The following is a 27,625-nucleotide window of genomic DNA, read 5'->3' as shown; positions in this document are numbered from 1 at the left end:
TAAGCAGTTACAATGTGGTTGTCTTCATTTTGAACTCCATTCCCACATTTTGCATATTTTAACACTCATTAAAGCAAAATATTGTGGCTGCGAGAAATCTGAACAAAGACAAAAAATGCTGGGTAAACTGTGTGTAGGTGTAATCCATTAGAGAAATGAGTTAATGTTTCAGTCTGTGACTTATTGTCAGAATTCTGTTTTTATTAAAACTTTGAACTCTGGTGGTTTGGCAGTGGATGAGACTGAGCAGACTCAGGTGGATGTTCAAGTGAATGGTTACAAATATATGTATTGTGATATCATGAGGTACCAATCAATAGCCACTTCAACATTGTGTTTGAAGTCATTAAATTGTACACCCCCTCACAGAATTCAAGTTACTAAGAAGTGAAAGGAAGTAATTTTGGAAGGTTCTAGCTCTAGTGGAAGATTTCCAAAACAGCTTTGCATCCCTGTTTAAGCTGGCCCAGTAAATTATTCCATGGATCACTACAAATGTCAAAAACTTGTAGAATAGGTTGTAAAATCCCTTCTTGATTTAATTTAGTGAAATTGGTTAAATTGTTGTTGGATAGGATTTCACAGATGTCCTGAATGCATAGATTTAGTGGGCCATATTGCCTTTTCTCATTCCAGTTTTCCTACAGTTAGTATTTTTTAAACTATATTTACTTCTGTCCGATCTGTCCTAGGTGGAAGGGGAATGAAGCTGATCATGGAATATCTCCCGGCTGGAAGCCTGAAAGAATATCTTCCACGACATAAACAGAAAGTTTCGTTAAAAAGCCAAATTCGATATGCTCTGCAGATTTGCAAGGTAAACTCATGATGTACCATGTTGTACAGCAGTTGCATGAACTTTGATCTTTTTAGTGAAGAAAACAGATTCTCTGTGGTTAGCACTGCTGCCTCACAGCACCATGAACCTAGGTTTGATTCCAGCCTTTGAGTGACTGTCTTTGTGGACTTTGCATGTTCTCTCTGTGTCTGCATGGGGTTTCCACCAGGTCTTCCGATTTCCTCCCACAGTCCAAAAATGAGCAGTTTAGGTTGATTCAGCTATATTAAATTGCCCAGTGTCCAGGGATGTGTAGACAAGGTGGATTAGCCATTGTAACAATGTGGGGTTATGGTGATTTGGGGAAAGGAGGTAGGATACTCTCTAGAGGTCAGTGCAGACTCAATGGGTCAAATAGCCTGTATCTCTCTCTCTCTCTCTCTCTCTCTCTCTCTCACACACACACACACACACACACACACACACACCTTCTGTCATCTGTGCTCCCTGCTAAGATCAGCTAATCGCTTACTTATCACACTCAATTACCTTGAGAGAACTAGCATTTTGATCTTTAATAAACATTGTTGTTAACCAAAAATCATATTTAAAAGTTGCCTTTAATCATCTGTTTCTGTGCACTAAGTGCGCATGTTGTGACTCACTTCTGCCTGTTTATTGAGTTACAAATTGTCAATATGCAAGTTCATCTGCAGTCACAGCCTCGTGTTTTCAGTCATTCAACTATAGATTATACATGGCAACTCCCTATATATCATTCAGCCAATAGCAGGGACACTGAAATAAATCTGCAGACTTTCTTGAAGATAAACTAAGGAAAAAAGTTGATTTTTAGAACTATAAATTTATTTTGAAGGGTTGTGGGAAGATGTGGAGGACAGGCCTGTGGCAAATAATAGCAGAAAGGGGAAGTAAAAGAAACAAAAATGAGGAAGGTCTACTCACAGGTGACTGTCACCTCAAAGTGAGACCAAATTAAAGAAATGCTAGTGGGGCTAGGACTGCCATTACAGTGAGAAATCTGGAGACCAGACCAGAGCCATGTAAGAAGTTCTTTTACAAAGGCATGCTTACTTGAAATGGATGGTATTTATGTAGAATGTTAATTATTGCAAACTATTGTTTCAGGGAATGGAGTACCTGGGATCTCGGCAGTATGTTCATCGTGATTTAGCTGCAAGAAATGTCCTTGTTGAAAATGAAAACCGGGTAAAAATTGGAGACTTTGGACTAACAAAAGCCATCCAGACAAATAAAGAGTATTATAAAGTGCAAGATGATTTGGACAGTCCTGTATTTTGGTGAGAGTTGATGCCAGTCTCTTTTTCTACTTAGTTGAAAGATATAGACACGTAATGCTTCTTGATGCTCTGCAGGATATAGAGACTTTTGGAGAGTGGGGAAGAATCATGGAATTGGCTCCACTGTCGTGCCTGCTCTCCTCACAAGTGGGCGTGAATTCCTGTTTAGTGGTTTCAGTCCTGCTATCGGGATGAAATGCAGGTTGGGACCTTAATAGTCTTGGCAATCCAACACTGAGGGTGATTTTGAAGGAAGTAGCCTTATACAGACATGTCCAATTCAGACTGAAAGGCAGGCTCCCAAATCTTGAAAAATCAATTGGAGGCATTCTAGCTGGCAAAGATTAGCAGATCCACTGGGAAGGGCCAGGGCTGCTAAAGTAGGTAGGTGGTGCCTACATCCACAACTGCTAATCAGTTAAGTATGGAAAACAGATGAGTCTGGTACTTTTGGAGATGATTGGGTAAGTCTTATCACTCCCCCACCCCGCTCCCCACCCACCAGTCAAAGTTGCAAATAATAACTAGCTTTTCATTGTGGCTCAGAAGCTACATGCTAAACCACAGTCCTTCCTGTACTTATCAAAGGAGACCCATTTTCATTTCCTCTCCGTTCTTCCCATATGTTGCCAAACACTTGCTTTGCTTATGGATTCTCATACAATTGTACCCTAACCCTAATCCATCTGCAATAGGGTGACATGAACAGCAATTAGGCCATTCTCATTGATTACCAGAATGTGAAACTGTTTAAAACCTGTCTAGCCACCTGAGAATCCTGTTTCATATAAAGCAATATGCAGTGCACGTGTATCATGCAACAAGGGCAAAATGTCAGTGAGCAACCTGGTGACTTACCCTTATTACCTAAATGCAGAAAAAGGAATACCTAAACAGCTAATCTTTAGTGGTATTCAGCCACAGAGGTATTGAGCAATCAGTGAATGCTGTACAAGAAGTAGCCATATGACCATCTGTAGCCAAACATCTCCTGTGTCTTCTATATTTGGAAGAAGAAATGTAGAAATACGGTTTGAGTGGGGCAATGATATAGAAAGGACAGTGGGAGAAACTAGACAAAACGTAGCTGACCACTCTAACCTAGAAACACCTGTTTTTAACAGTTAATGATCAAAGTGGAAGAAAAATGTTCCATAGTCTAGCACAAACACCCCATACTTTGAAAAGCAACAGATACATTTTAGGTGACTTATGTTTTTAATTTTTAAAGACTCTTAGGATGTCAAAGCTTCTGTCCTTGTCATGTAAATGACCAAATACAATTCTTGGATTTGTTTCTGTAGGTATGCACCTGAATGTTTGATTCATTGCAAGTTCTACATTGCTTCAGATGTGTGGTCCTTTGGTGTTACTTTGTATGAATTGCTAACGTGCTGCGAGTCTGATTATAGTCCAATGAATGTAAGTGACTACATGTCCACCAGCATTTCCATTTATGAATTACCCATGTCCATAAGAGTCTCTGACATTGCATATTGTTTTCATTTTCTCAGATGTTCCTGAAATTGATTGGTCCAACTCAAGGTCAGATGACTGTCACAAGGCTTGTTCGGGTACTTGAAGAAGGCAAGCGTTTGCCTTGTCCAGCTAATTGCCCTGATGAGGTAAAACTAATGTATATTTTGTTACTGACTCGCCATACTCCACTCTGAACTGTTTTTAGCTCATATATTTAAGTACCAATATTTGCGGGAGGGGGAGGACAAGGACGTTCAATTGAGCAAAATCAAATAATACTTAACAGAAATGCAACATCCTATTGTGTGTAGCTTAATAGAAGACAGTCAGTAACTTGGTGGAAATGTTGCGAAGTTTTGTTGTGAAGTTGGTGATCACACTACTCCTCTGTTTGCAATTAATTATCATTTTTGGTGGTGAAAGAGGAGAAACAAATGTTTAGTAACGATTGGCCTGTTGTATCCATGCTCTCTAAGTGTAACACTCGTGCACACACTGGCCAAATAATGACCAGTTGGCAAATAACAAAAAAAAAGCTAAAAACATGTTTGATCAATTTGTCTGAAAGAGAAATCCTGGCGCACAGCAGGAGAACTCCCTTAATCTTTCTCAAATAGTGACTTGCCATATCTAAGACTTGTTGTCTTTCCATTGAGGCACTAAACACATCTCTGATGGTCCAACAATTAAACACATTAATCCAAACTATCGCCTAAGTTCTTGATTGGCTCTCTAGGAAGATGAAACAGTGAAACAGGAGGAAGGTGATATTCAGTTCCCACCCAAACAGTTTCTAACTTTGTTGTTTTACTTTTTCTCAGATTTACTATCATATGAAGAAGTGTTGGGAACACAGTCCAAGCAACAGAACCACTTTTAAAAATCTCACGAATGTATTTGAGTCATTGCTGCAGAACATGTGATTTTTAAAAAAAAGCCAGTGGATGCTGGAAGAATATTGAATTTGCGCAATGCAAGACAAACTTTTATCTTTTTAAAAAGTGTCTAGTTATACAGAAGGATAAGATAGAAGTTTAATGTTCTATTTTTTAAATGGAAATTTATAGAAGGCACTATTCTAATATGTAGCAATGCCCTTCTGTGCAGTCAATTTCAAGTCATTAAAGTGTCATCGAACTATATTTTAGTTTGCAGTTTAAATTTCTATATTTCTCTAGCAACAAAACTATTTTGTAAATAGCTTGAATTTTTATTTTCCTATGTGTGGATATAATTTTCTGAAATGGTGTAGGTTGTTTGTTTTAAACACACATAGAGTTAGAGGGAATAGGCTTCAGAAATGTGCAGCTCAACTTTAGCAGATCCGTAAAGGATTTCCTGCAAATGAGGAATCACTTAATCTTGGGAAAGATGGAACATAGCATCCAGTGCTCCAGTTGGGCCATTTTTTCAGCTGGCATGATTCATTTCAGGTACGAAGATTGCTGAGTATATATGCCAAATAAAGACACCGATGTCTTTATTGCAAATTTTTTCCTCTTATAAATATACAGACTTAGAGCCATTTACTGTCAGAAGCCCTTATTTGGTAATCTGCCTTGTAACCAAAATATATAAATGCAGTTCTGCCTTCACCTGAGAAAAGGGGGTGCTACATTTTAAAATTAAGAATTTTGTCTTCCTGATTTTGGATAAGTTGTACTAAGCACTGTTAAAAGACAACAGCTGTTAATAGACATTATAACCTGGAATTTTCTTGGCTGTGTGAAGCAGCATTACATAAGGGCTGGGGTATAAAATTTCTTTTATGCTCTTTAAAGTTATACAGAAGTTAGTTATAAAGTTATCAAGTTTCCTTAACAAATGAGTTTTTAACCTAATTAAAGAAATTTTAAAAAGCAACTTTAAAATATTTACAAATTTTTATTTGGCACAATCGCTCTGCAAAATTCATGGGAATAACGAGCAGTCTTTCACTATGTATCTCCACTTCCATTCCCTCAATTTGACAACCAACACTTGAGTAAGAAAATAACTTTAATGCATTAATTTTTCTATTCAGGTTTGATTTTTGTAATATAAAACTTAATGCTTTTATGCATTGTAGTCTTTTAATGTAATGTAGACATTAAACTGTCTTCTTGGTTGACCTTATTTTATTGTGTTTGTTTATGGCAACTGTCAGGTTGGTACCTTGCCCAACTATGGGATGTTCTGACTGGTTTATTCACTGGCTGCATTTATTGAATGCCACCACTAGGTGGTGCAGAGAACTAGCGTATGCAAAAATCATGTTGGAGCCTCAAACCTAACCTTATGAACTACGTAAAAAGAACTGGAAGATTTTGAACACCACCTCTAGTGTTTCTTAAGATGAGCTGAGTTACCTCAATGCAAAATGTTAAGTGACTTTGGAAAAGCATTGCATGTGTACAGGTGGTGGCTAGCTTCATGTTGGCATTCTCCACAATCTAATACAGTAGGTTACCTCACAGGATGGAAAGTGAAAAATCTGAATGGGAATATTCTAGGAGGTAATGTATCACCAGGCCACCTGTGGGTTTGCTGTCCAATTAAAATTGGAGACTGCTGAGGAGAAATGCTCTCATGATCAAAAGGCCAAACTAATCTCATCTCAGGTGGACTGAGATGAAAGTTTGAATATATCCTCATTCCAGCCAATAAAAACCTCCTGACTGGTCAACACTTACCTTGTGAAGATAATGATAAATTTTAAGGCCTAGCTGTTGAATAGGAAAGACATTCTCATATGTCAACAATCGCTAAAAACCAAATTTATAATTTCTGAATTGACTCAAAACCACCAGCAGAAAGTGAGGACTGCAGATGCTGGAGATCAGAGTCAAAAAGTGTGGTGCTGGAAAAGCACAGCAGGTAGCATCTGAGCAGGTAGGCATAAAATAAATAGGTTATCTATTTGTTTGCTTGGCTAAGCTTTCTTCCACTACATTAAAATTGTGCCTATTCAGAAGCATTGACACTTACTTTGTCCACCAATGTAACTGGCCCTGTTAAGTTTTTCCAGTACAGTTTGATTTCAGATCTCCAGCAGCCATAGTACTTTGCTCTTATCAAAATCATTTAGACATGCAGAAAGCAGTTGCTTAGGTGCAATGTACATCAACATTAGATGGAATTCACCAGCAAAGATATTGCCATCTTTATTAAAAAATACCAAATTAAAATGGGGATCATATGTGCAGCAAGAATTGGTGATTTAATTAAGTATGTAACTTGACACAAATTTATTTTAGTGTACAAAATAAAGCCAATACATAGAATCCAATATTATACCCATGAAATTCTGACATGGTCAAAAATCAAATTTTAAAGCAGAAACATCAGCATACGGTTATAATCTCTACTAAAAAGTACATGGTTTCAAATCTTATAAGTCACTTTGTGCTAAAGTAACATGGTACATTCCAAACAGTTTCTGGCTATATAGCATTTGAAAGGAAATTTAATTTTTTTAATAACCGTAATTCCTCATGTTTATATATTTTGCTGCAAAAGTCAATGTATTTAAATTGTCAGCTCTGGGAAAACAAAGAACATCAAATACTAGAAGACTAAGAACAGCAGGAAGAACAGAATTGGATGACTAGTGAACCTTATAACTGGATGTGATAGGATACTAGAACTCTGTTCCATGGCTTAGTGGAGAGAGTATTTAGCATAAGTTGTTCTACATGGTAATGTAACCAGGTTGGCAATTCCTCTTTAGACATAACTAGTACTACTCCTGACATACTCTCCTACACTCCTTTTTGAAAAAGAACTTGTTGCCCTGGCATAAAGGTTGTGATAGAATACAATTTTGTTGTTGCAGGATCAGAATTTCTCATGGATGTCATTTGAATGGCATTCTCAGTTCTGAACGTATCCACATTCACAATGATGGTAGTGTGACACTGCACCTTGGAGAAAGTTTGCTCTCTAAACTGTGTCAAGTCTCCATCAGTCAATTTATTCCTTGACTAGACTGTGGGGCAGCTCTCCCAATTTTAGCCATGCTCTCTCAATGGTAGTTGAGAGCTTGTAGTGATTCATAGAATCCCTAGTGCAGAAAAATGGCATCAAGTCTACACCGACCAACAAAGAGCATCTCATCCTATCCCTGTAACTTCATATTTTTACCATGGCTAATCCACCGAGACTGCACATTAAGGGGCAATTTAGCATGGCCAATCTGCCTAACCTTTGGAAGAAACTGGAAAACAGAAACCCACACTGGCATGGGATAATGTGAAGTGTGCATCATTGCCCAAGACTAAAATTTAACCTGGGTCCCTGGCACTATGAAGCAGCAGTGCTAACCACTCAGCCACCGTACTATCCTGCAGTTCAGCTTACTCTACCTATTGCATCTAATTTTTTATCCAATTGAGTAGTTTACAAGGTCATTTTCAAGGGCAGGCCACTGTCAGCCACCCTACCAAAAGTAGGTGAAATATATAGACATTTCTTTGAAAGGGACATCTATAAATTCATTGATTTTTCACAAAGGATCTGAGTTTTCTTCATAACTATTAATTGTTTAAAATGGCCAGCTATTGTGATGGGATTTCAATTTATCTGAATTTTTGGCAGTTTTCTTTGTTACTAGGTTTTTTTTAAAAACTACTCAGCTGCACAGCTATAAAACAGCTAGTAGTGAAGGCAATTTAGATTTATTCTTCAATAACTTCAGGGTTTGTATTTTCATTACTTGATCCAAGATGCTGTTGCAAATATTTTTCACAGAACTAGAACATTAGATACTAGTCTTGAGTTTGTCTTCATTGGTTTGACCTTCTCACCTCATGTTCACTTCATGCAATTTAGCAATAAGCATCCAAATTTACCTTTTCAAAACTTCCCAGTTTCTTGACTGCATCCACGTTTACTTGAATCTCATTTCACAAATAAAATCCAGTATTCATAACTAAAAATTCACGATCATTATGTCTGACTGCTCAAATGTTTTCTGCTTTGATTTTGAACAAGTAGATACAGTTCAAATATGATCTTGGCTTTGTATGATAATTCAATATTCTTTACTTTGATTTTTGTTCTGCGTTATTTATACCTGTGCAAGTTGTACTGGTTTCTTTCAATCTAATACTAACAAAACCAATAAGTTTTTGTTAGTAGACATCACCAATCCACCCGCTTGTTGCTCAGATTGACAGTACATCTGGTAACTAAATAATAACCAACATTTATCACTTGTCATTAACCCTACCTCATGCCACATTGCCAAAACAATTTTAAAACCATAGCCACTTTAAGCATGGCTTCTGCTGCAGCAGCCTCAAGTTTCCTGCATTAACTCAAGTTTGTCTGCAATTCTGATCTTTATTCTGACTTTTAAATCTTGACTTTGATAAAGCCAATGGATATTCACATCAAAAGGTTTGCGCTTGCTAACTAATCTCAGGTTTGCCATGAGAATATTATTTAAAAGACCTGGCATTAAAAGCTAAATTCAAATGGCAGTTTCCAAACCCACATCTGGATTACCACACCACCCTCCCAATAAAAAGGTGACTAGAATATTTACAATTGCCAAAAAAATTCTGGTTTGCTAAGGCCCTTCAGCGAAGCAAATGTGCTACATGGTTCCAGACTCTCTGAAATAGCACTGCAGACCCACAGTTTTCAAGGCCAACAGGACCCAAAAGTAGCAATGTGAGCCTTGCCTGAGCCAATGTCTCTGAAAGGCTTCAGTTTCATGGAACACACTGTGGAGGACACGAATCTGACGTCAACACCGTCAGTACTGAACAGACGTTTCAGGAAGTTGCCCTTTGGCACAACAGAGTTACACTGCTACCAAAATGGTTGCACATGAGACAACAAGAATTGGAAATATCCTCACAGCAATGGAGACAGTAGCACTGGCACTGGGAGGAATGACATGCGATCACTGATGGCGAGAACTCAAGACAGCAACTAGCCTAATACATGAACACGAGCACAAACATATTGCGAATGGAAGAAACAGAGATAAAGCACTTAATATAGGGTCATCTATTAGCTCACCAGTCCTTCACCTAGACTAACAGGAAACAAATAATAGGCATAAATTGATCTTTTAAGCTGCAACTTGTAGGGTACAACAAGAATCAATGCTAGGGTGTCAATTATTTACAACCCACATCAAATTTGCTAAATTTGTCAATACCAAGCAGGAAAGCAGATTGTCAAGAGAAGGTAGACGACCTGCAAAAGGGGTACAGATAGCTGAAATGGGTGGACAAAACATTGGAAAATGGAGTATAATGTGGGAAATGTGAATTTGCCCAACTTCGCAGCAAGAACAAAAAAGCAGAAGTTACAAACAAAGACTCCAGAGCTCAAATACAGAAAGATCTGGGTACCCTGGTGTGTGAATCACAGATTGAAATACAGCAACTAAGGGAAATGGAAATTGAGTATCATCTATTACAACAAAAAGAAATTTTACTGCATAGTACAGGGCTTGTGGTAAGGCGTATTGTGCATAATTTTAGTCTGTTTAATAAAAGAATATCACATTAGAAATAGTTCAGAGGAGGTTTACTCAACTCACTCCTGTGCTGAGGGCTTTAAAGACAGCTTGAACAGATTCCCATAGTCATTGAGGTTCAGACCAAAGCCAAGTGATCATACTGAAACATAACCCTGGGGTTCTGATTGGATGGATTACGGATGTTTCTGCTTGCGGAGACTGAATATAACCAGGTGGCAATGTCAAGAATAAAAGATTCTCCCATTTAACATGAGGAGAGCTTTTATTTCTGTGGAATTCTCTTCCCCAGCAGTGAAGGTTGGTCACTGAATTCGTTCATGGGGAGTTAAACTAATGATAGGCAAGAGTGTCAAAAGCTGTGTACAGCAAACAGGAAAATTGAGTTAAGACCACAACTTGATCAGTCACCATCTTGTTGAATGGTACAGAAGGCTTGAGTAGCAAATAGCTTTTATACCCCATATTCCACTTATCTCTCTCAGCCTCAGCAAATGTTGAAATTCACATTGCCTTCTTGACATTCTCACATATGCACTCTCTCTTTGGTAATGGCCAACAACAGCCAGATGCAGGGCCTCTGTTTGTAACCTGAGGATGCAACAAATAGCATTCTCCCACTGACATTAACAGTATATGCACAAAAGTAGTAAGGATCATAGCGAGCATTTCAGAGCTGAGTTTACTGTGGAGATTGTACGAATTATGGGCACCCAAAGGTCTGTTGGACATTTGGTGGGGGGTGTGGGGGTGGTGGTGGTGGTGGTGGTGAAGATGGCAAAGCAGAGTTTCAGACCGATAACATCTCTATGGCTTCAATGGACACAGGTGCTCACGCTACAGTTTGAGGTGTGTGAACATTTGGCAAGACTTCAAAAGGGTTTCCAAACCTATACATGCAAAGTAAAGAAATCTATCGGAACCATGAATAACACACTCTAGAGACAGTGTGGAGGCTGTCATGGAGAAACCATCCAAACTACCTAGTGGCTGCCAGAAATATGTTTAGACATACTTGCCTTTAGACCCGGTGTCTAAAATGATCAAATGCCAACAGATGAACAGGGAGGGACAGGTGTGCCCCGAAAGGTTACAGATATAACTGTCAAATCATTTGGAGGCTTCAGGTTACTCTTGGAATGGATGCTTAATCTATCAAAGTATTGGCACTGTGCTCAAATTGTCCAGCAACAAAGTATACCTGCAGTTCTAAGTTGTGACTTGGCACACAGGAGTCATGCATTCAGTTGATAGCCCTCATCACCCAGTAATGGATCAAAAGGTACCCAGGAAGCTTGAAAAAAAAAATCAGCCACCTGAGAATGTCTTGGTATGACAATGGCAGCTTTCCAGAATCTTGAAAAAACCACTGGCACGAGTCACAGGTCACTTGTACGTTCAGTAACAAAGGATGAAACCTGTTCAATGTTTGTGTCTATTCTGCAAGAACCTTGATGGCAGCTGATGGTCACCATCTGGAAGATACTCTTTGTGCCTTGCTGGATTAGTGAGAAATGAGAATCAGGTCATCATCAGATTCAACAATGATTCGCAAACTGGTATAACAGCAATCTTAAGACGATCCCTAGAATTATCCTGTTTTAATGAAATTCAGCATCACAAACAATGGGTCTCCACCACTTCCTCAGGATTCAGCTCCTCGACCATAACATACAGCAGTGACCATCCCCCTTTGGGAGGCAGTGTTGAGTGACACTGGCACTCCTTCACTTGCAGGAAGCGGAGTCGAATGGTAGATTGTTGGACAATGCCTCTGTGCTCTCCTCTTTCACACCCCTTTTAGTCTCCCTTTAGATGCTGCAGCCCTGGTCTTAATAGCGTTCGCTTTCTATTTCTGATGCACTCTCAGTAGAGGTTACAATTACTGAATGAATAACCTCGATGCAAATTACTGCACTCTCAATCTCAAGGTCTCCCACCTCTCCCTGCACTGCAAGTGTGACAAGTTTGGCTAGCTGATAAAATTCCACCACAGATTAACCTTCCACCCACATTCTTTTGCTTATTGGTCACCGTCTTGGTTGCAATCACTACTTCTCATTGTCATTAACAATCCACTGAGCAAAATATTGAGATTGAAAAGTGCAAATTGCAATCGAAGCAATTTACCAATGGCCTGGATTTTATTTGGGTTGTTAACTGTTATTACAGAGTACTTAAGGAAGCGACAAGTAGTGAACACAGAACTGAGGATGACAGTTTTTAAAAAGCCTACAAAAGGTTTAAAGGTGGGACAGAGTTATACAGTATCCACTTTCCTTAATCCACAAATATTGCTGAAACTGTGACCAGAAAGACTTTTTGAAAGTTTTTATACCCTTTCGAAGGATGCTAGACAAATTAGGATAAATATCTTACACCACCTCCTGTGAAGCTTAGCTGCATCACTCCAAGCTTGTTCTCCCTTTGGCATTAAAAGTTACAGTCCAACAAAATTCCTGAAATCAGCACAAATACCAGAAGTCAGAGCATATCAGCAGCTGAAATATAGGTCTCAATATAATTCAGCTCCTACCTGATCTACCTGATCGAATACTCACCTTGGATAGCAATCTATCAGCTAATGTGTCCACCAAAGTTACACAGCCAATTATGAAATTTTAAATGTCTCAAGAACTCCAGCAACAATAATTTACTCTACAGAATTGGTAGAGATCTTAATTCAATGCACAAATACTGATCATTCAATCTATTAGAGAACGTTTAGCCACTGGACACAAGATTACTCTTCCTTGATACACTTTCACCATTCTCTTCAAATTTAAGGTGGGACTCTAGTCTAGAGTTATTTTATCTTGATTAAAAGGCAGAGACTAGTGCATGGCAACTATGAAATTGGAGTACTAAATCATGAGCAGTCCATTCATCTGCCAGTGTCACTGACAAATCAAATAATGACATCATTATCAAATAAAAACTCATGGTGCAAGGGTAATATATTTGCATGGATAGGAGAATGCACAATAGGTGTAAATGGGTCTCTCTTAGCTTGGCAAGATGCACTTAATGGTGTGCCACAGGGTGACACTAGCAGATGAGTGGACTGTTCATCTTTGACGAAAGGACAAAAGGTATAGCTGACAAGTTTGCTGATGATAGGTAGGGGACACAAGTTAGAAAAAGATATTGAGAAGACAAGAGGGCAAAGATGTAGCAAATGGAGTACGTGGGAAATATATGAATCTTCATTTTGGTGAGAAGGATTAAAAAAATACATCTAAATGGTGAGAAATTTCAGAGCTCCAAAAAGCAGAGGCATCTAGGTGTGCTTGACCCTGAATTGCACAAGTTTAGCATAAGATCCAGCAAGCAATTAGAAAAGGTACTAGAATGACAGTCATTCCTCCGTATGAGAGAGTTGCATTTCCAAGAACTCCTCTGAATGATGAATTTCAAACGTGTACAGCTCATTAAAAATGTAATTAAAAACTCGTTAAAATAGGTCAAAAAATCAGTTACACAATATACCTGTGGATGTTGAACCTTGTTGCTACTTGTTGGCATGAGTAGACAAATTTGATAGCCAAGAACTTATGGATAGATGATTAATTGTATTGAGAAGCAAATTGAATAACATGAGATGCTTCTGTTTTACACTGGGTCAGACTGTGTCTGATGTACAGTAATGGTCACTAAGGAAAGACGTAAATGCATGGGGTGGGGGAGTTCAGAGAAAGCTTACTAGACTAATAACTAGAATGGACAAATTATCTTACAAGGAAATATTGGACAGGCTTGAATCTGCTAGAGTTTATAAAGGTTAAAAGGCAACTTGATTGAATCGTCAAAAATCCTTAGAGATATTGACAGATAGGTGTGAAAAGGATTTTTCCTCTCATGGAAGAATCTAAACACTAAAATTATGAGTTGCCTATTTGAAAGAGATTAGGCTAAACTATTTTCTCAGAGGACCACAAGCCTTTGGAATGCTGTCTCCCTGAAAAGGTGGTGAAAGCGAGTCCTTGAATATTTTTAAGACCTGTAGGTTCTTGTAAAGAGGTTGAAAGGTTATCAGAGATAGGTGGAAATGTAGATTTGAGGTCAGTCACGATCTTATTGAATTATGAAGGGCCTACTCATGCCCTTAGTTTGTAATTTTGCAATTGAAATTGAAAGTACCCTCCAGATTGTTCTCAACCTTATACAAGAAAGCATTGAACGTACTGCTAATCTCTCAGGTTTACCTACTTAAATCCCGAAGCGAAGAACGGTCTTCTCAAACTCCGAAGTGCAGTTTGAAATGCCCCGACAATACATAGATTGTTAAGTGTTAAATCACAACTCTCTAATTTCCTCCCTACTTTTCTGGCATTAGATGTGAAAACGTAGTAATGCAAACATCTTTAAAAATCACATTGTTAACTTGTATAATTAGATTTAACTGTCCATAGCTGGAATAGAATGGTAGTGGGTAACAAAAAGCACTTTAAATATAACTACATGTGTTTCACGAAAGCTCCACAGAATCTAAGCTGAGTCATGATACCATCATGGACTCGAGTACTGCCCTATTTATGTTGCAGCCCTATAGATAATACCTTGGGTATCTTGAGCCAGTACCAGCTTTCAGTCTAAAAGCTACTAAAATCACAAAATTCATCAAGAAAAAAAAAATCTAAAAAGGACAAGGAAAAACAGAAAAGTGATTAAGACGTTTACTTTGTTTACTATTCAAAAAGAAAACAGAAAGGTAAACCACAGTTTATGATTCAAGTGTAGTGAAATGCACTCCTGCTTTTCCCTGGTAAAAGTTAGAAACTTTTTTTAAAAAGAAAACTAGGACTATACTACCACAGTCCCCAAAAATCGTAATTCACATACCATATTAAATCAAAAACAGAAATACATGAATCAGCATTAAAAATTATTTCATAGTATAACCATCCCATCAATAAAACAAGGACCTTCAAAGCAACCAAAAAAGAACACAAAGTATTTTTAAATGTTAAGTGATATATGATGTATGCAACACAAAAAACCCTAACATCTTTGCTTTGGTCAGTGGGAGCAGGCCATTCTGCATAGTGTAACTATGAGGACAACTACATCAAATAAATGTCAGTTAGTGCAGTCAGAGAACAAGTGGTTCATCCATGGTAAAAAAGCTAATTTCCATATACATCAAAAACATTCCACAGATGCAAACAAATCTGTAAAAAGTGCAATTCAATAACTAAACTAGAGAGGTGTACCAGATGTGAAATGATTGAAAAGAAAGATAATTTGCAGGGGGAGGGGGGGGACTCAATCTTTTTCCCCATGACCTTTTCCCTTCCTCGCAAAAATCTTAATACAATCTAATGTGAAACACTGAAGTGTGATTAAGCAGAAAAGCTCTATAATTCTTCCTGCACATTCCATGAAGACTGATTGAGAGAAGTTAAAACTGGTCCCACTCCGCCATAACTATAGAAATTTGAAACCAGATTGTGCAGCTGCCTTCAAAACAATGGGAGGTCAAGGCTGCCTGTAGCAGGCACGAACCAAAATGCATGGTAATGTGATGCTGGGAGGGATGATGGGGGAAGTAGGGGGAATCAGATTAAAAATCCTATTTCAACATAAAAACTTAAGGAAACCATTAAAACTTTTGTTTTTTTTGAAAGAAAATAAATTTTCTAAACAGAAAATGCATCAACAAAGGGCAGCTTCACATTTAAACATACGTTCCAGCATTAAGCAAGAGAAAACAGCAGCAAAAATAACAGCAATAAATCAAAATATCCTCTTTTTTTTGTAATAGGAATCAGCATAATGGCCACCAAGGCCCTGCGAGTGCTGTCCAACGTAGCCTCCATCTGGACTCACTTCAGGGGAAGGCAGGAGGTAGGAAGATGCACGTTTCTGACCAGTCACTGGAGACTTAAGGAAAATATGAAGAGTTTATTCTCAAATCATGTTTAAAAAACATTTGTACTTTGAAATTAGTTTGTACTAAACAATAGCATAAGATTTCTAGCATCACAGTAATTTTAAGTTAAAAAACAAGGAATTGTTGGAAATACTCAGCAGTTGTGGCCACCATCTGTGGTTAAGGAAATTGTTTCTTTCTCCAGAGATTCTGCACTGAATATTTCCAGCATTTTCCAATTCTTTTAAAACATGATTGCTATCAGAATCACTTAATTCTTGCAATGGAAAACTAGAGTATTCTCCAATGGCATAACACTACATTTCACCAGCAAGATGAACTATACAACATAGTAAAATTTTAGTTGTGTGTTCTGGTCTCTACTGAATTAACTCAACATCAGTACAGTTGATCTCCACTCTGGACAGAAATGTTCCTCCTACTTCAAGATGTCCTGCAGCCAGTGACATCACAGACCCTATCAGCGGAGAGGCAACACACCATCCTGCAGTCACATTAACGTACACCGGCTCCAACTGTTCTACTGCTGTCACAGTATGGAAATAAGGGATTTCTGATCTAGGTTTTGGTGGGAGCAGACATGTCTACTAGGTCCTAGCATTTTGCCTTAACAAGTTGTTACCATACAATATTGTTATCCACAATCAGTGTCTCTTCTGTAAATACACTATGGTGGTCACTGCTCATTGGTCCAAGAGAAAATAAAGTGGACTGATGGCAGTGACTATCTCAAACGACACTTGTGCAGCCCCCATAGTGCTCTAAGTAGCAAATACATCAAGGCACCAAAAGTGGTCATCTGGGAAAATAACTGACTCATCTATCATCTCACTTGCCTTGTAATCAAAGGCTGCACATCATGCAAGGCAAATCCTCAGCTGAAAAAGCATCTGTTATTTCTTGAAATGTGGAATGGTCCACCACAGCATTTCACTGCAGCAAATGGTTGGCAAACAAATGACAAAGTGCTGCACTTTTAACTGCATGATTACCCTCAAGGTATTATTAGGGTACTCAGGTCAAATACTGAATAGCTTTGAAGGAAGAATGTGCTCTCTCTTTCTCTGGTCTTCCTTTTCTATCCCAACAGATGACAAACATCTTGATTAAAGAATAACTAAATCCCAATTGCATGCAAGCGTTGCCAGTGTTCTTGAAGCTTTGAGATAAAGTTTCAGCAGAAGCAGGCACAGTCCCCAAAATCTACTGTTTTTCCTACTGGACGTCTGATGCAAGACCACGAAACAAAAGCAGTCCAGCACTAGATTGAATTGTCACAGAAACCACATCTTTAAAAATAAAAAGCAACAGCAGCCATAGTCCAGGAAGTAAAATGCTTAAACTTGCTGAATTCACTTCGACAGCAGAGTTATATGGGGTGAGGGTTGCTAACCAGTGCAAGTGATGTTTGTGTGGAGTGGGTCAGTGAAAGATTTTCTGGGATCTAAGAGTTAGTGGGGGTGATTTGGTGATCAGAGTACACTGCTTGATGAAGGGCAGGGTGGGAGGAGCATTGGTAGGGCTGACTTGTGACGTTGGGTTGGGGGCGGGGGGGGGGTGCAGTGTCACCATCACACTTCTGCATTCTGCAGGTATTCCATAACATCAACTTTCAGCTGCTTCTTTAATTTCATCCATACACTATTTTAAACAATTTATTTTGGTTTCTCTGAGGATCAATGTGTATTTTACATATATCTATATTTTACCTGTTGCCTTTGAACTCCTACTGATGTTTAAAACACATGGACGTTGTGAACAAAATTGTCAAAAAGACCTTAAGTCACTCAGGAAAATTTCCTCATGGGGTAACCAGAGAAACATCATCCCCATAAATGGAATGAAAGGGGATGGTGAGGAGCTGTTCCTTCAAACAATAGTTGGATCTCTCTTGGGCTTGTTGCTGATAGGCTCACCAGTTACAAATTGGGAGAAGAACCAACTTGTGAATGGAGGTGCAGTGAGCAGTTCAAAAAGTAGTACATGCAATCCAGGTCAGCACTTGCTGCCCATCCTTAAGTGTCCTGGAATGGAGTGGTTTACTCGTGAGGTCTTCAGATGCTGGAGATCAGAGTTGAGTGGGTGTTGCTGGAAAAGCACAGCAGGTCAGGCAGCATCCGACAAGCAGGAAAATAGACATTTCTGTCAGGAGCCCTTCATCAGGAATGAGGCTGGGAGCCTCAGTGCTGGAGAAATAAATGGGAGGAGGGTGGGGCTGGGGATAAGGTAGCTGAGAGCGCAATAGGTGGATGGAGGTTGGGGTAAAGGTGATAGGTCAGAGAGGAGGGTGGAACAGATAGGTGGGAAGGAAGATTGACAGGTGGAGCAGGTAATGAGGGAGATGCTGAGCTGAAAAGTTGGAACTGGGGTAAGGTGAGGGAAATGAGGAAACTGGTGAAATCCACATTGATGCCCTGGGGTTGAAGGGTCCCAAGGCAGAAGATAAGGCATTCCTTCCTCCAGGCGTCAGGTGGTGAGGGAGTGGCAATGGAGGCAGCCCAGGATCTGCATGTCCTCAGCTGAGTGGGAGGTGGAGTTGGAGTTGAAATGTTTGGCCACAGGGTGGTGGGGTCGATAGGTGCGGGTGTCTCAGATGTTCCTAAAGCGCTCTGCGAGAAAGCGTCCGGTTTCCTCATTTCCCCTCTCCCCACCTTACCCCAGTTCCAACCTTCCAGCACAGCACCTCCCTCATCTTCCTTCCCACTGATGCATTCCACCCTCCTCTCCAACCTATCACTTTTATCCCCACCTCCATCCACCTATTGCACTCTCAGCTACCTTCGCCCTAGCCCTAGCCTCAGCCCCCTCCCATTTATCTCTCCACCCCCCAAAGTTCCCAGCCTCATTCCTGATGAAGGGCTTATGCCAGAAACATTGATTTTCCTGCTCCTCGGATGCTGCCTAACCTGATGTGCTTTTCCAGCAACACACACTCAACCCATTCCAGAGGAACGTTAGGATTCCACATATAACTATATTATCGCAGAACTGGGGACAAGTGTAGGCTAAATCAAATATGAATAGCAGATCTTCTTCACCAATAAATCGTGTAGTTCTTTAAAAACAACTTACAGTTTCACCCTGACAGAGGTTGGATTTCAATTCTAGATTTATTGAGCTTAAATCCTACCAGTTGCCACGGTGAAATTGGAACCTGTGTTACAGTGCATAGTCTGGGCCTCTGATTTATGAGTCCAATGACATCATCAGTGTAGGTATGCCACTGTCCCAATTCAAAGTTAGTTCTATCTGTTTACTGCAGTGCAGTGACAATTCTATGGAATTTATATCACTGATCTCCAACAAGCAGCAGGAAACAGGCAGGGGAACATAATTGGGCAAGAGGCCAAAAATCAGTTTCCCTACTGCTGACTGAAAGTTTGCAATTAGGTTCTTGGAACTTTAAAGGTGGATATAATTTCCCAATGGCAAGCATCAGAAACTCCTTTTGCGTGTAATGTAGGCTCATCAGATGCTAGCTTGTCAGAACTATGAACCTCTTTTCAATTAGGAACTACACAAGCAAGGAGGTGCCTTCAGATTCAGGAATGAAGAGGTCCCATGAATCAGGCAAGTTTTTCACCTTAGTAGATTTTGGAATGACATTGAATAGACTATAGTTCCATTAGAAATGGTTCAACCTTTTCAGTGCCACTGAGCTCCATTCCTATCTTTCTCAATGTCAGAGTTTACATCCATCCAGTTCACACATCCTTCACCAGTCTAGTTGGAGTAACAGTAAACATTCTGAAAATGGTATATCAGTCCTACTTACTTCAACTTATCTTTATCGTTCATTACAAGCGTGTCCCAAATCCTCTATTCCAATATTCTGGTCAATCTATTATATGACCCCATTTCAACCTATTCAAACAAACCAGGATTACCATCATATTCTCATCACCTTTAGGAGGTTCATGAGGATTTAGATCCATGACCTACCTTCTCTTGTCAATTTACACACTTTCTCCCTCGGAGACAATGTCAAATGGTATTGCTTTCACATGCACATTGATAACTCTACTTCTCATTTACTTATCATGGTATTACAACACAGAGGTCAGGCTAACTGCAGAATATAATGCGCTAGATAATATGAAAATTCCTCCAGTTCTTCAACATCAAGATTTAGCTTCAGAACCCCTGGCAGTGCATCCAGTACTTGGCCACAATCTTAGACTGATAAAACTATCTACACTTTGTGCCACTGTACATATCTTTGAGCTCTGCCCATTACTCAGTAGTTCCATCCAAAGCCATTAATCCTTTATATCCATGCTAACAACACTTACTTTCTCCTCTATTTCCAAACTGTACCCCCGCCTCAGCTTACTTCTCCCAGATACACTCTATGCCTTTATGACTGAAGGCAACTATCCTAACATATGCTTTACTAGCTAAACCTGACCAACCTTCCATAAACCCAATGTCTACTAAAGTTATGCTGCTGACTGTCTTACACACCTAAAGCTCTATTCACCTATCATCCCTTGTTCAAATCCCGTTATGATTTGCTCCCTTCCATTTCTAATGACATCCAGTTCTGCAAGATGACAAGCTGTGCTCCTATAATTCTAGCCTCAAAATTTTAATTGCTTTAATTAGAGGTCAGGTTTTCAGCTTCCAAGGAGCCAAGCTATGAATTTCTGGCCCTAAACCTTACCCCTCTCTTTTCCCTTCAAGAAATTGCTTAAATTGCAAGTCTCTGACCAAGCCAAAATTTAAATTCAGAAAGCAAATACTGCAGAAGCTGCAAATCTGAAATAAGAACAGAAAACACTGGAGAAACGCAGCACGTCTGGCAGCATCTCTGAAGAAAGAATCCACTAGCATTAAGTGAGATAGGACTCGTCAGAACTCTATAGTTTCTCCACTAGTGTGTTCATTCCAAATTTGTGAACACATCTACAAAGCATGAGGCATTTTATTATTAAAGATAGCTTTATGACTAGAAATCATTCTTGGCCTTCAATTCTACTTGTCCCCACAACTGGAAACACTCACATCAAAACCTCTCAATCTTAAAGGGCTCTATTTGGTCACTCTTCAGCCTTCCTTTACAAGGGAAATTAAACCTAGCTTAAAATAGATATAAGCTATTATCTGAACCTTTTCAAATAAATTTTATTTTTTTTAATGTCTTCCATGTCTTGCTCTCTTTTTAAAATATGTACAAGTCCAATCCAATCAAGATGATATAAATTCAGCATAATTTTTGTATTAGTCAATTTTGCCATTCTTGAAGTAAATACCAGTGTTCCTTCTAATGGGTCAAAAGTCAGATGAGGAGTTATCAACCTGTATGATGGTCTAAATGGCCTATTTTTGTTCTGTAATGTCTATGATTCTATAAATCATCACCTCCACTACAACTACTCAAATTAATGTCTTATCTAAGGAGTCAACAAACCAGGAGATATGTTATGCTCTGGGTTATGGTATTACAGGAGATTTATTCTACTCAAACTCTTCAATGCTACAGAAAACAATCAATTCTAGTCCATTCCAACCCATGCCTACACAGCAAACCTGAGTGAGTTGCCACAAGAAACATTGCAAATAGATAAAAATCAATTCAAAAACACTAGAAAGGTACATATTCAAATTTTTACCAGTCAATTAAAGTGGATCTGAAATGTACCTTGACATTAGACATCGGGTTTCCCATTGGTGCTGGACCCAGGATTCCAGCCCCTGGAGCAAGTGACTGCTGCGATGTAGCACAAGGAGACCCCTACCAAGAGGTTAAAATGAATCAAAGTTAGATTCAGAAACTTGGCTAAACTTGTAATATCTTGTTGCTAGACAATGAAGTAAATTATATTAGTACTGCCTCAGTTGATATTAGTTATTCAGCTTGACAGTGATCAAGCCAGTTAATGTTGACCAGGTTCACTTCAGGTAATGTGAGAGATTAGAAGCAAAACTGAGAAATAAACAAATCTTAATCAATTGCAGTGCCAACAGCAAATTTAGTCTCAATGCCCCTGGGTACGGTTTCCGATCCTTTGATGTGAATGAGGATCTGCACTTTAGGTGATATTTTCACATTTGAACCGGAAGGAACTGAAAAAAAATTAAATGTTGTGCGTTGCTGCTCCAGATGGTTTAATGCTACATCAGATGTTAATTTTACTTTGAGGGCTATAGAACTTAACTGAGTTATTTATTTAAAACACACAAATTTTTAGAAAGACGACACTCAAAGGAAATTTTAATATAGAATACTATCAAGTATTCTATGGAGCGCAGGATTTAATTCAGATTAAAATTTACTACTCCAGTGAAGCACCCTTTGGGGGGAAATCTTGACAGTCTCCTCAAAGTAGCTCTTCTTTGTGCGGATCTAAGGAGCCATGGGGGATCAGGCATGAATTTTCCAGTTAGCCCCTTTCCTAATGGTCCGTTTGAGTTCTTTCAATTGTGTGGGGAAAGTTGGATGCAGCAAGTGGTTATTCGCTATCAAGCATTTTGAAAGAGTTGCGTTTAGTATCAATATTGATTTTAATTTGCAACTTGATTGAGTGTTTTGAAGATGTGACCAAGAGGATAGATAAGGGCAGAGCAGTAGATAATGTCTACATAGGCTTTACTAACCAGTCTACCAAGTGGAATCTACTGAAGGCTTTACTAAAGTTAGATCACATGGGATTCGGGGACAGCTTGCCAACTGGATATAAAGCTGGCTTGAGGGTAGGAGATAGAAGGTGGTGGTGGTGGTGGAAGGTTCCATAGGGATCAGTGCTGGGTCCACTGTTGTGCAAACAATTTGGAGGAGAATTTAGGAAGCCTGGTTAGTAAGTTTGATGACACCAAAATTGGTGGGATAGTGGACAGTGAAGGAGGTTATTTAAGATTACAAAGGGTCTTGATCAATTTGGCCACTGGGCTAAGGAGCAGCAGATGGAGTTTCATTTCAATAAATGTAAGGTGCTGAATTTTGTTAAGATGAACGAGGGCAGTACTTGCACAGTTAATGGTAGGGCTCCGAATAGTGCTGTTGAACAGAGAAACCTAGAAATTCAGGTACATAGTTTGTTGAAAGTTGCATCACAGGTAGACAGGGTGGTAAAGACCACATTTGGCATGCTCGCTTTCATTGCTCAGACCATTGAGTATAGGAGTTGAGACATCATGCTGCAATCGTACAGGACATTGGTGAGGCCACTTTTAAGGCCTTAAGACCATAGGAGAAGAAATTAGGACATTTAGCCCATGGAGTCTGCTCTATCACTCGATCATGGCCGTTAGGTTTTTCAACTCCATTTTCCTGCTTTGATCCCCTTGGCATTCAAGAACTTTCCTATCTCTGTCTTAAATATACTCAATGACCTGGCCTCCACAGCCCTCTGTGGCAATGAACTCCATAGATTCACCACTCTCTGGCTAAAGTTTCTCCTTACCTCCATTCTAAAGGGTCTTCCCTTTGCTCTTAGGCTGTTCCCTCAGGTCCTAGTCTCTCCTGCCAATGGAAACATTTTCCCAATGTCCACTCTGTCCAGGTCGTTCAGTATTCTGTAAGTTTCAATTAGATCCCCCCACAACCTCATCCTTCTAAACTCCATTGAGTATAGTCCCAGAGTCCTCAAATGTTCCTCATGTGTTAAGCCTTTCATTCCTGAGTTCATTCTCGTGAACCTCCTCTGGACCTGCTCCAGGGTCAGTATATGCTTTCTGAGTACAGGGCCCAAATTGCTCACAATACTCTAAATATGGTCTGACCATAGCCTTATAAAGCCTCAGAAATACACCCCTGCTTTTACATTCTAGCCCTCTCGAGATGAATGACAGCATTGCATTTGTCTTCCTAATTACCAAACCAACCCGCATGTTTACCTTAAGAGAACGCTGGACTAGGACTCCCAACTCCCTTTGTACTTCAGATTTCTGAATTTTCTCCCCATTTAGAAAATAATCCAGGCCTCTAATCTTCCAACCAAAGTGCATGACTTCATTCTTTCCCACACTGTATTTCATCTGCGACTTAGCCCACACTCCTAACCTGTCTGAATCTTTCTGCAGCCTCTGTACCACCTGCCCCTCCATTTACCTTTAATCACCTGAAAACTTAGCCAGTATAATTAACTATCTCGATTAAGGAAAAGTGAAAAGTTGTGGTCCCAACACAAGCCTAACACAGGGTACTATCCTGACAAGTCAAAATTACAATGGTGCTGGAAACGCACAGCAGGTCAGGCAACATCCGAGGAGCAGAAAAATTGACATTTCGGGCAAAAGCCCTTCATTAGGAAAGACTGATGAAGGGCTTTTGCCCGAAATGTCTATTTTCCTGCTCTTCGGATACTGCCTGACCTGCTGTGCTTTTCCAGCACCACACTAATCTCCAGCATCTGCAGTCCTCACTTTCACCTCTATCCTGAGAAGGACTCTTATCCCCATTCTCTGGCTATCCGCCAGACTGCCAATCTTCTATCCGTGCTAGTACCTTCCCTCTACTACCCTTACCTTGCTCAGCAGCCACTTGTGCAGCACCTTCTCTGAAAGTCCAGATAGATAACATCCATTGACTGTCCATGGTCTAACCTGCATATTACCACCTCAAAGAATTCTAACAGATTTGTCAGGCAAGACCTCCCCCTTGAGGAAACCATGCTGACTTTGCCCTATTTTATCTCGCACTTCCAAGTAGTCAGAAATCTCATTCTTTACAATGGACTCCAAAATCTTACCAACGACTGAGGTCAGGCTAATCAGCCTATAATGTCCAGTCTTTTAGAACATAGAACAATACAGCACAGAACAGGCCCTTCGGCCCACGATGTTGTGCCGAACTTCTATCCTAGATTAAGCACCCATCCATGTACCTATCCAAATGCCGCTTAAAGGTCGCCAATGAATCTGACTCTACCACTCCCACGGGCAGCGCATTCCATGCCCCCACCACTCTCTGGGTGAAGAACCCACCCCTGACATCTCCCCTATACCTTCCACCCTTCACCTTAAATTTATGTCCCCTTGTAACACTCTGTTGTACCCGGGGAAAAAGTTTCTGACTGTCTACTCTATCTATTCCTCTGATCATCTTATAAACCTCTATCAAGTCACCCCTCATCCTTCGCCGTTCCAACGAGAAAAGGCCGAGAACTCTCAACCTATCCTCGTACGACCTACTCTCCATTCCAGGCAACATCCTGGTAAATCTTCTCTGCACCCTCTCCAAAGCTTCCACATCTTTCCTAAAGTGAGGCGACCAGAACTGCACACAGTACTCCAAATGTGGCCTAACCAAAGTCCTGTACAGCTGCAACATCACCTCACGACTCTTGAATTCAATCCCTCTGCTAATGAACGATAATACTCCATAGGCCTTCTTACAAACTCTATCCACCTGAGTGGCAACCTTCAAAGATCTATGTACATAGACCCCAAGATCCCTCTGTTCCTCCACCTGACCAAGAACCCTACCATTAACCCTGTATTCCGCATTCTTATTTGTTCTTCCAAAATGGACAACTTCACACTTGGCAGGGTTGAACTCCATCTGCCACTCCTCAGCCCAGCTCTGCATCCTATCTAAGTCCCTCTGCAGCCGACAACAGCCCTCCTCACTGTCCACAACTCCACCTATCTTTGTATCATCTGCAAATTTACTGACCCACCCTTCGACTCCCTCATCTAAGTCATTAATAAAAATTACAAACAGCAGAGGACCCAGAACTGATCCCTGCGGAACTCCACTTGTAACTGGACTCCAGGCTGAATATTTACCATCTACTACCACTCTCTGACTTCGACCGGTTAGCCAGTTTTCTATCCAATTGGCCAAATTTCCCTCTATCCCATGCCTCCTGACTTTCCGCATAAGCCTACCATGGGGAACCTTATCAAATGCCTTACTAAAATCCATGTACACTACATCCACTGCTCTACCCTCATCCACATGCTTGGTCACCTCCTCGAAGAATTCAATAAGACTTGTAAGGCAAGACCTACCCTTCACAAATCCGTGCTGGCTGTCCCTAATCAAGCAGTGCCGTTCCAGATACTCGTAAATCCTATCCCTCAGTACCCTTTCCATTACTTTGCCTACCACAGAAGTAAGACTAACTGGCCTGTAATTCCCGGGGTTATCCCTATTCCCTTTTTTGAACAGGGGCACAACATTCGCTACTCTCCAGTCCCCTGGTACCACCCCTGTTGCCAGTGAAGACGAGAAGATCATTGCCAACGGTACTGCAATTTCCTCTCTTGCTTCCCACATAATCCTAGGATATATCCCGTCAGGCCCGGGGGACTTGTCTATCCTCAAGTTGTTCAAAATGTCCAACACATCTTCCTTCCTAACAGATATCTCTTCTAGCTTATCAGTCCGTTTCACACTCTCCTCTTCAACAATACAGTCCCTCTCGTTCGTAAATACTGAAGAGAAGTACTTGTTCAAGACCTCTCCTATCTCTTCCGACTCAATACACAGTCTCCCACCACTGTCCTTGATCGGACCTACCCTCGTTCTCGTCATTCTCAGGTTTCTCACATACGCATAGAATGCCTTGGGGTTATCCTTGATCCTATCCGCCAGGGATTTTTCATGCCCTCTCTTAGCTCTCCTAATCCCTTTCTTCAGGTCCCTTCTGGCTATCCTGTATCCCTCCACTGCTCTGTCTGAACCTTGTTTCCTCAACCTTATGTAAGCCTCCTTCTTCCTCTTTACTAGACATTCAACCTCCCTCGTCAACCAAGGCTCCCTCACACGACCATTTCTTTCCTGCCTGATCGGTACATACATATCAAGGACACGTCGTATCTGCTCCTTGAAAAAGTCCCACATTTCCACCACATCCTTCCCTGACAGCCTATGCTCCCAACGTATGCTCCTCAAATCCTGTCTTACAGCATCGTAATTTCCCTTCCCCCAATTGTAGAAACTTCCTTGTTGTGCGCACCTATCTCTCTCCATAACCAAGGTGAAAGTCACAGAATTGTGGTCGCCATCACCAAAATGTTCACCCACTAACAAGCCCACCACTTGTCCCGGTTCATTACCGAGTACCAAATCCAATATGGCCTCCCCTCTGGTTGGACAATCTACATACTGCGTCAGAAAAGCTTCCTGGACACACTGCACAAACACCGCCCCATCCAATCTACTTGATCTAAAGAGCTTCCAATCAATATTTGGGAAGTTGAAGTCGCCCATGACTACGACCCTGTGGCTTCTGCACCTTTCCAAAATCTGTTTCCCAATCTGTTTCTCCACATCTCTGCTGCTATTGGGGGGCCTATAATAAACACCCAACAAGGTGACTGCACCTTTCCTATTTCTGACTTCAGCCCATACTACCTCCAGAGGCAGATCCCCCTCAAACTTCCTTTCTGCAGCCGTTATACCATTTCTAATTAGCAATGCCACCCCCCCTCCTTTTTTACCACCCTCCCTAATCTTACTGAAACATCTGTACTGAAACATTTGCCATGCTCACTTCTTAAACAGGGAGGTTACATTAGCTATTTTCTCATGCAGAGACCCTCCCTGACTCCAGTGATACCAGAAAGATCACTACGAAAGACTTGACTGTCTCTTCTGCTATCTTTCAGAACTCCAGGGTGCAGCCCATCTGGTCCAGATGATTCATCCACGTTCAGACCAGTTTTTTTAGCACCTCCTTGGTAATGGCCACTGTACTCATTTCTGCTCCTAAACATTCGAATTTTTGGGA

The 27,625-nt window shown here is 40.3% G+C and overlaps 2 protein-coding genes across 5 annotated transcripts in view; one reads left to right on the top strand and one right to left on the bottom strand.

Annotated features, from left to right (window-relative positions):
- jak1 (Janus kinase 1) overlaps positions 1-5,694 on the top strand; it is a 124,290-nt gene extending 118,596 nt beyond the window's left edge. Inside the window, exons 20-24 of the mRNA XM_072574060.1 lie at positions 693-817; positions 1,928-2,100; positions 3,405-3,522; positions 3,615-3,725; positions 4,401-5,694. Of these exons, the coding sequence (XP_072430161.1) occupies positions 693-817; positions 1,928-2,100; positions 3,405-3,522; positions 3,615-3,725; positions 4,401-4,502 (629 nt within the window). The 3' untranslated portion in view covers positions 4,503-5,694. The remainder of the gene's footprint in view (positions 1-692; positions 818-1,927; positions 2,101-3,404; positions 3,523-3,614; positions 3,726-4,400) is intronic.
- A 2,909-nt stretch (positions 5,695-8,603) lies between these two features.
- raver2 (ribonucleoprotein, PTB-binding 2) overlaps positions 8,604-27,625 on the bottom strand; it is a 95,671-nt gene continuing 76,649 nt past the window's right edge. For all 4 annotated transcript variants that reach the window (XM_072574055.1, XM_072574058.1, XM_072574056.1 and 1 more), the window contains 2 exons: positions 21,589-21,681; positions 8,604-15,937 (listed from right to left, as the gene is read on the bottom strand). In XM_072574055.1, the coding sequence (XP_072430156.1) occupies positions 15,791-15,937; positions 21,589-21,681 (240 nt within the window). In that variant the 3' untranslated portion in view covers positions 8,604-15,790. The remainder of the gene's footprint in view (positions 15,938-21,588; positions 21,682-27,625) is intronic.

This window comes from Chiloscyllium punctatum, chromosome 7, assembly GCF_047496795.1.
Source record: "Chiloscyllium punctatum isolate Juve2018m chromosome 7, sChiPun1.3, whole genome shotgun sequence".
Taxonomy (NCBI): Eukaryota; Metazoa; Chordata; class Chondrichthyes; order Orectolobiformes; family Hemiscylliidae; genus Chiloscyllium; species Chiloscyllium punctatum.
Note: the sequence above shows the minus strand (reverse complement) of the source record. Positions and strands in the feature narration are given on the sequence as shown.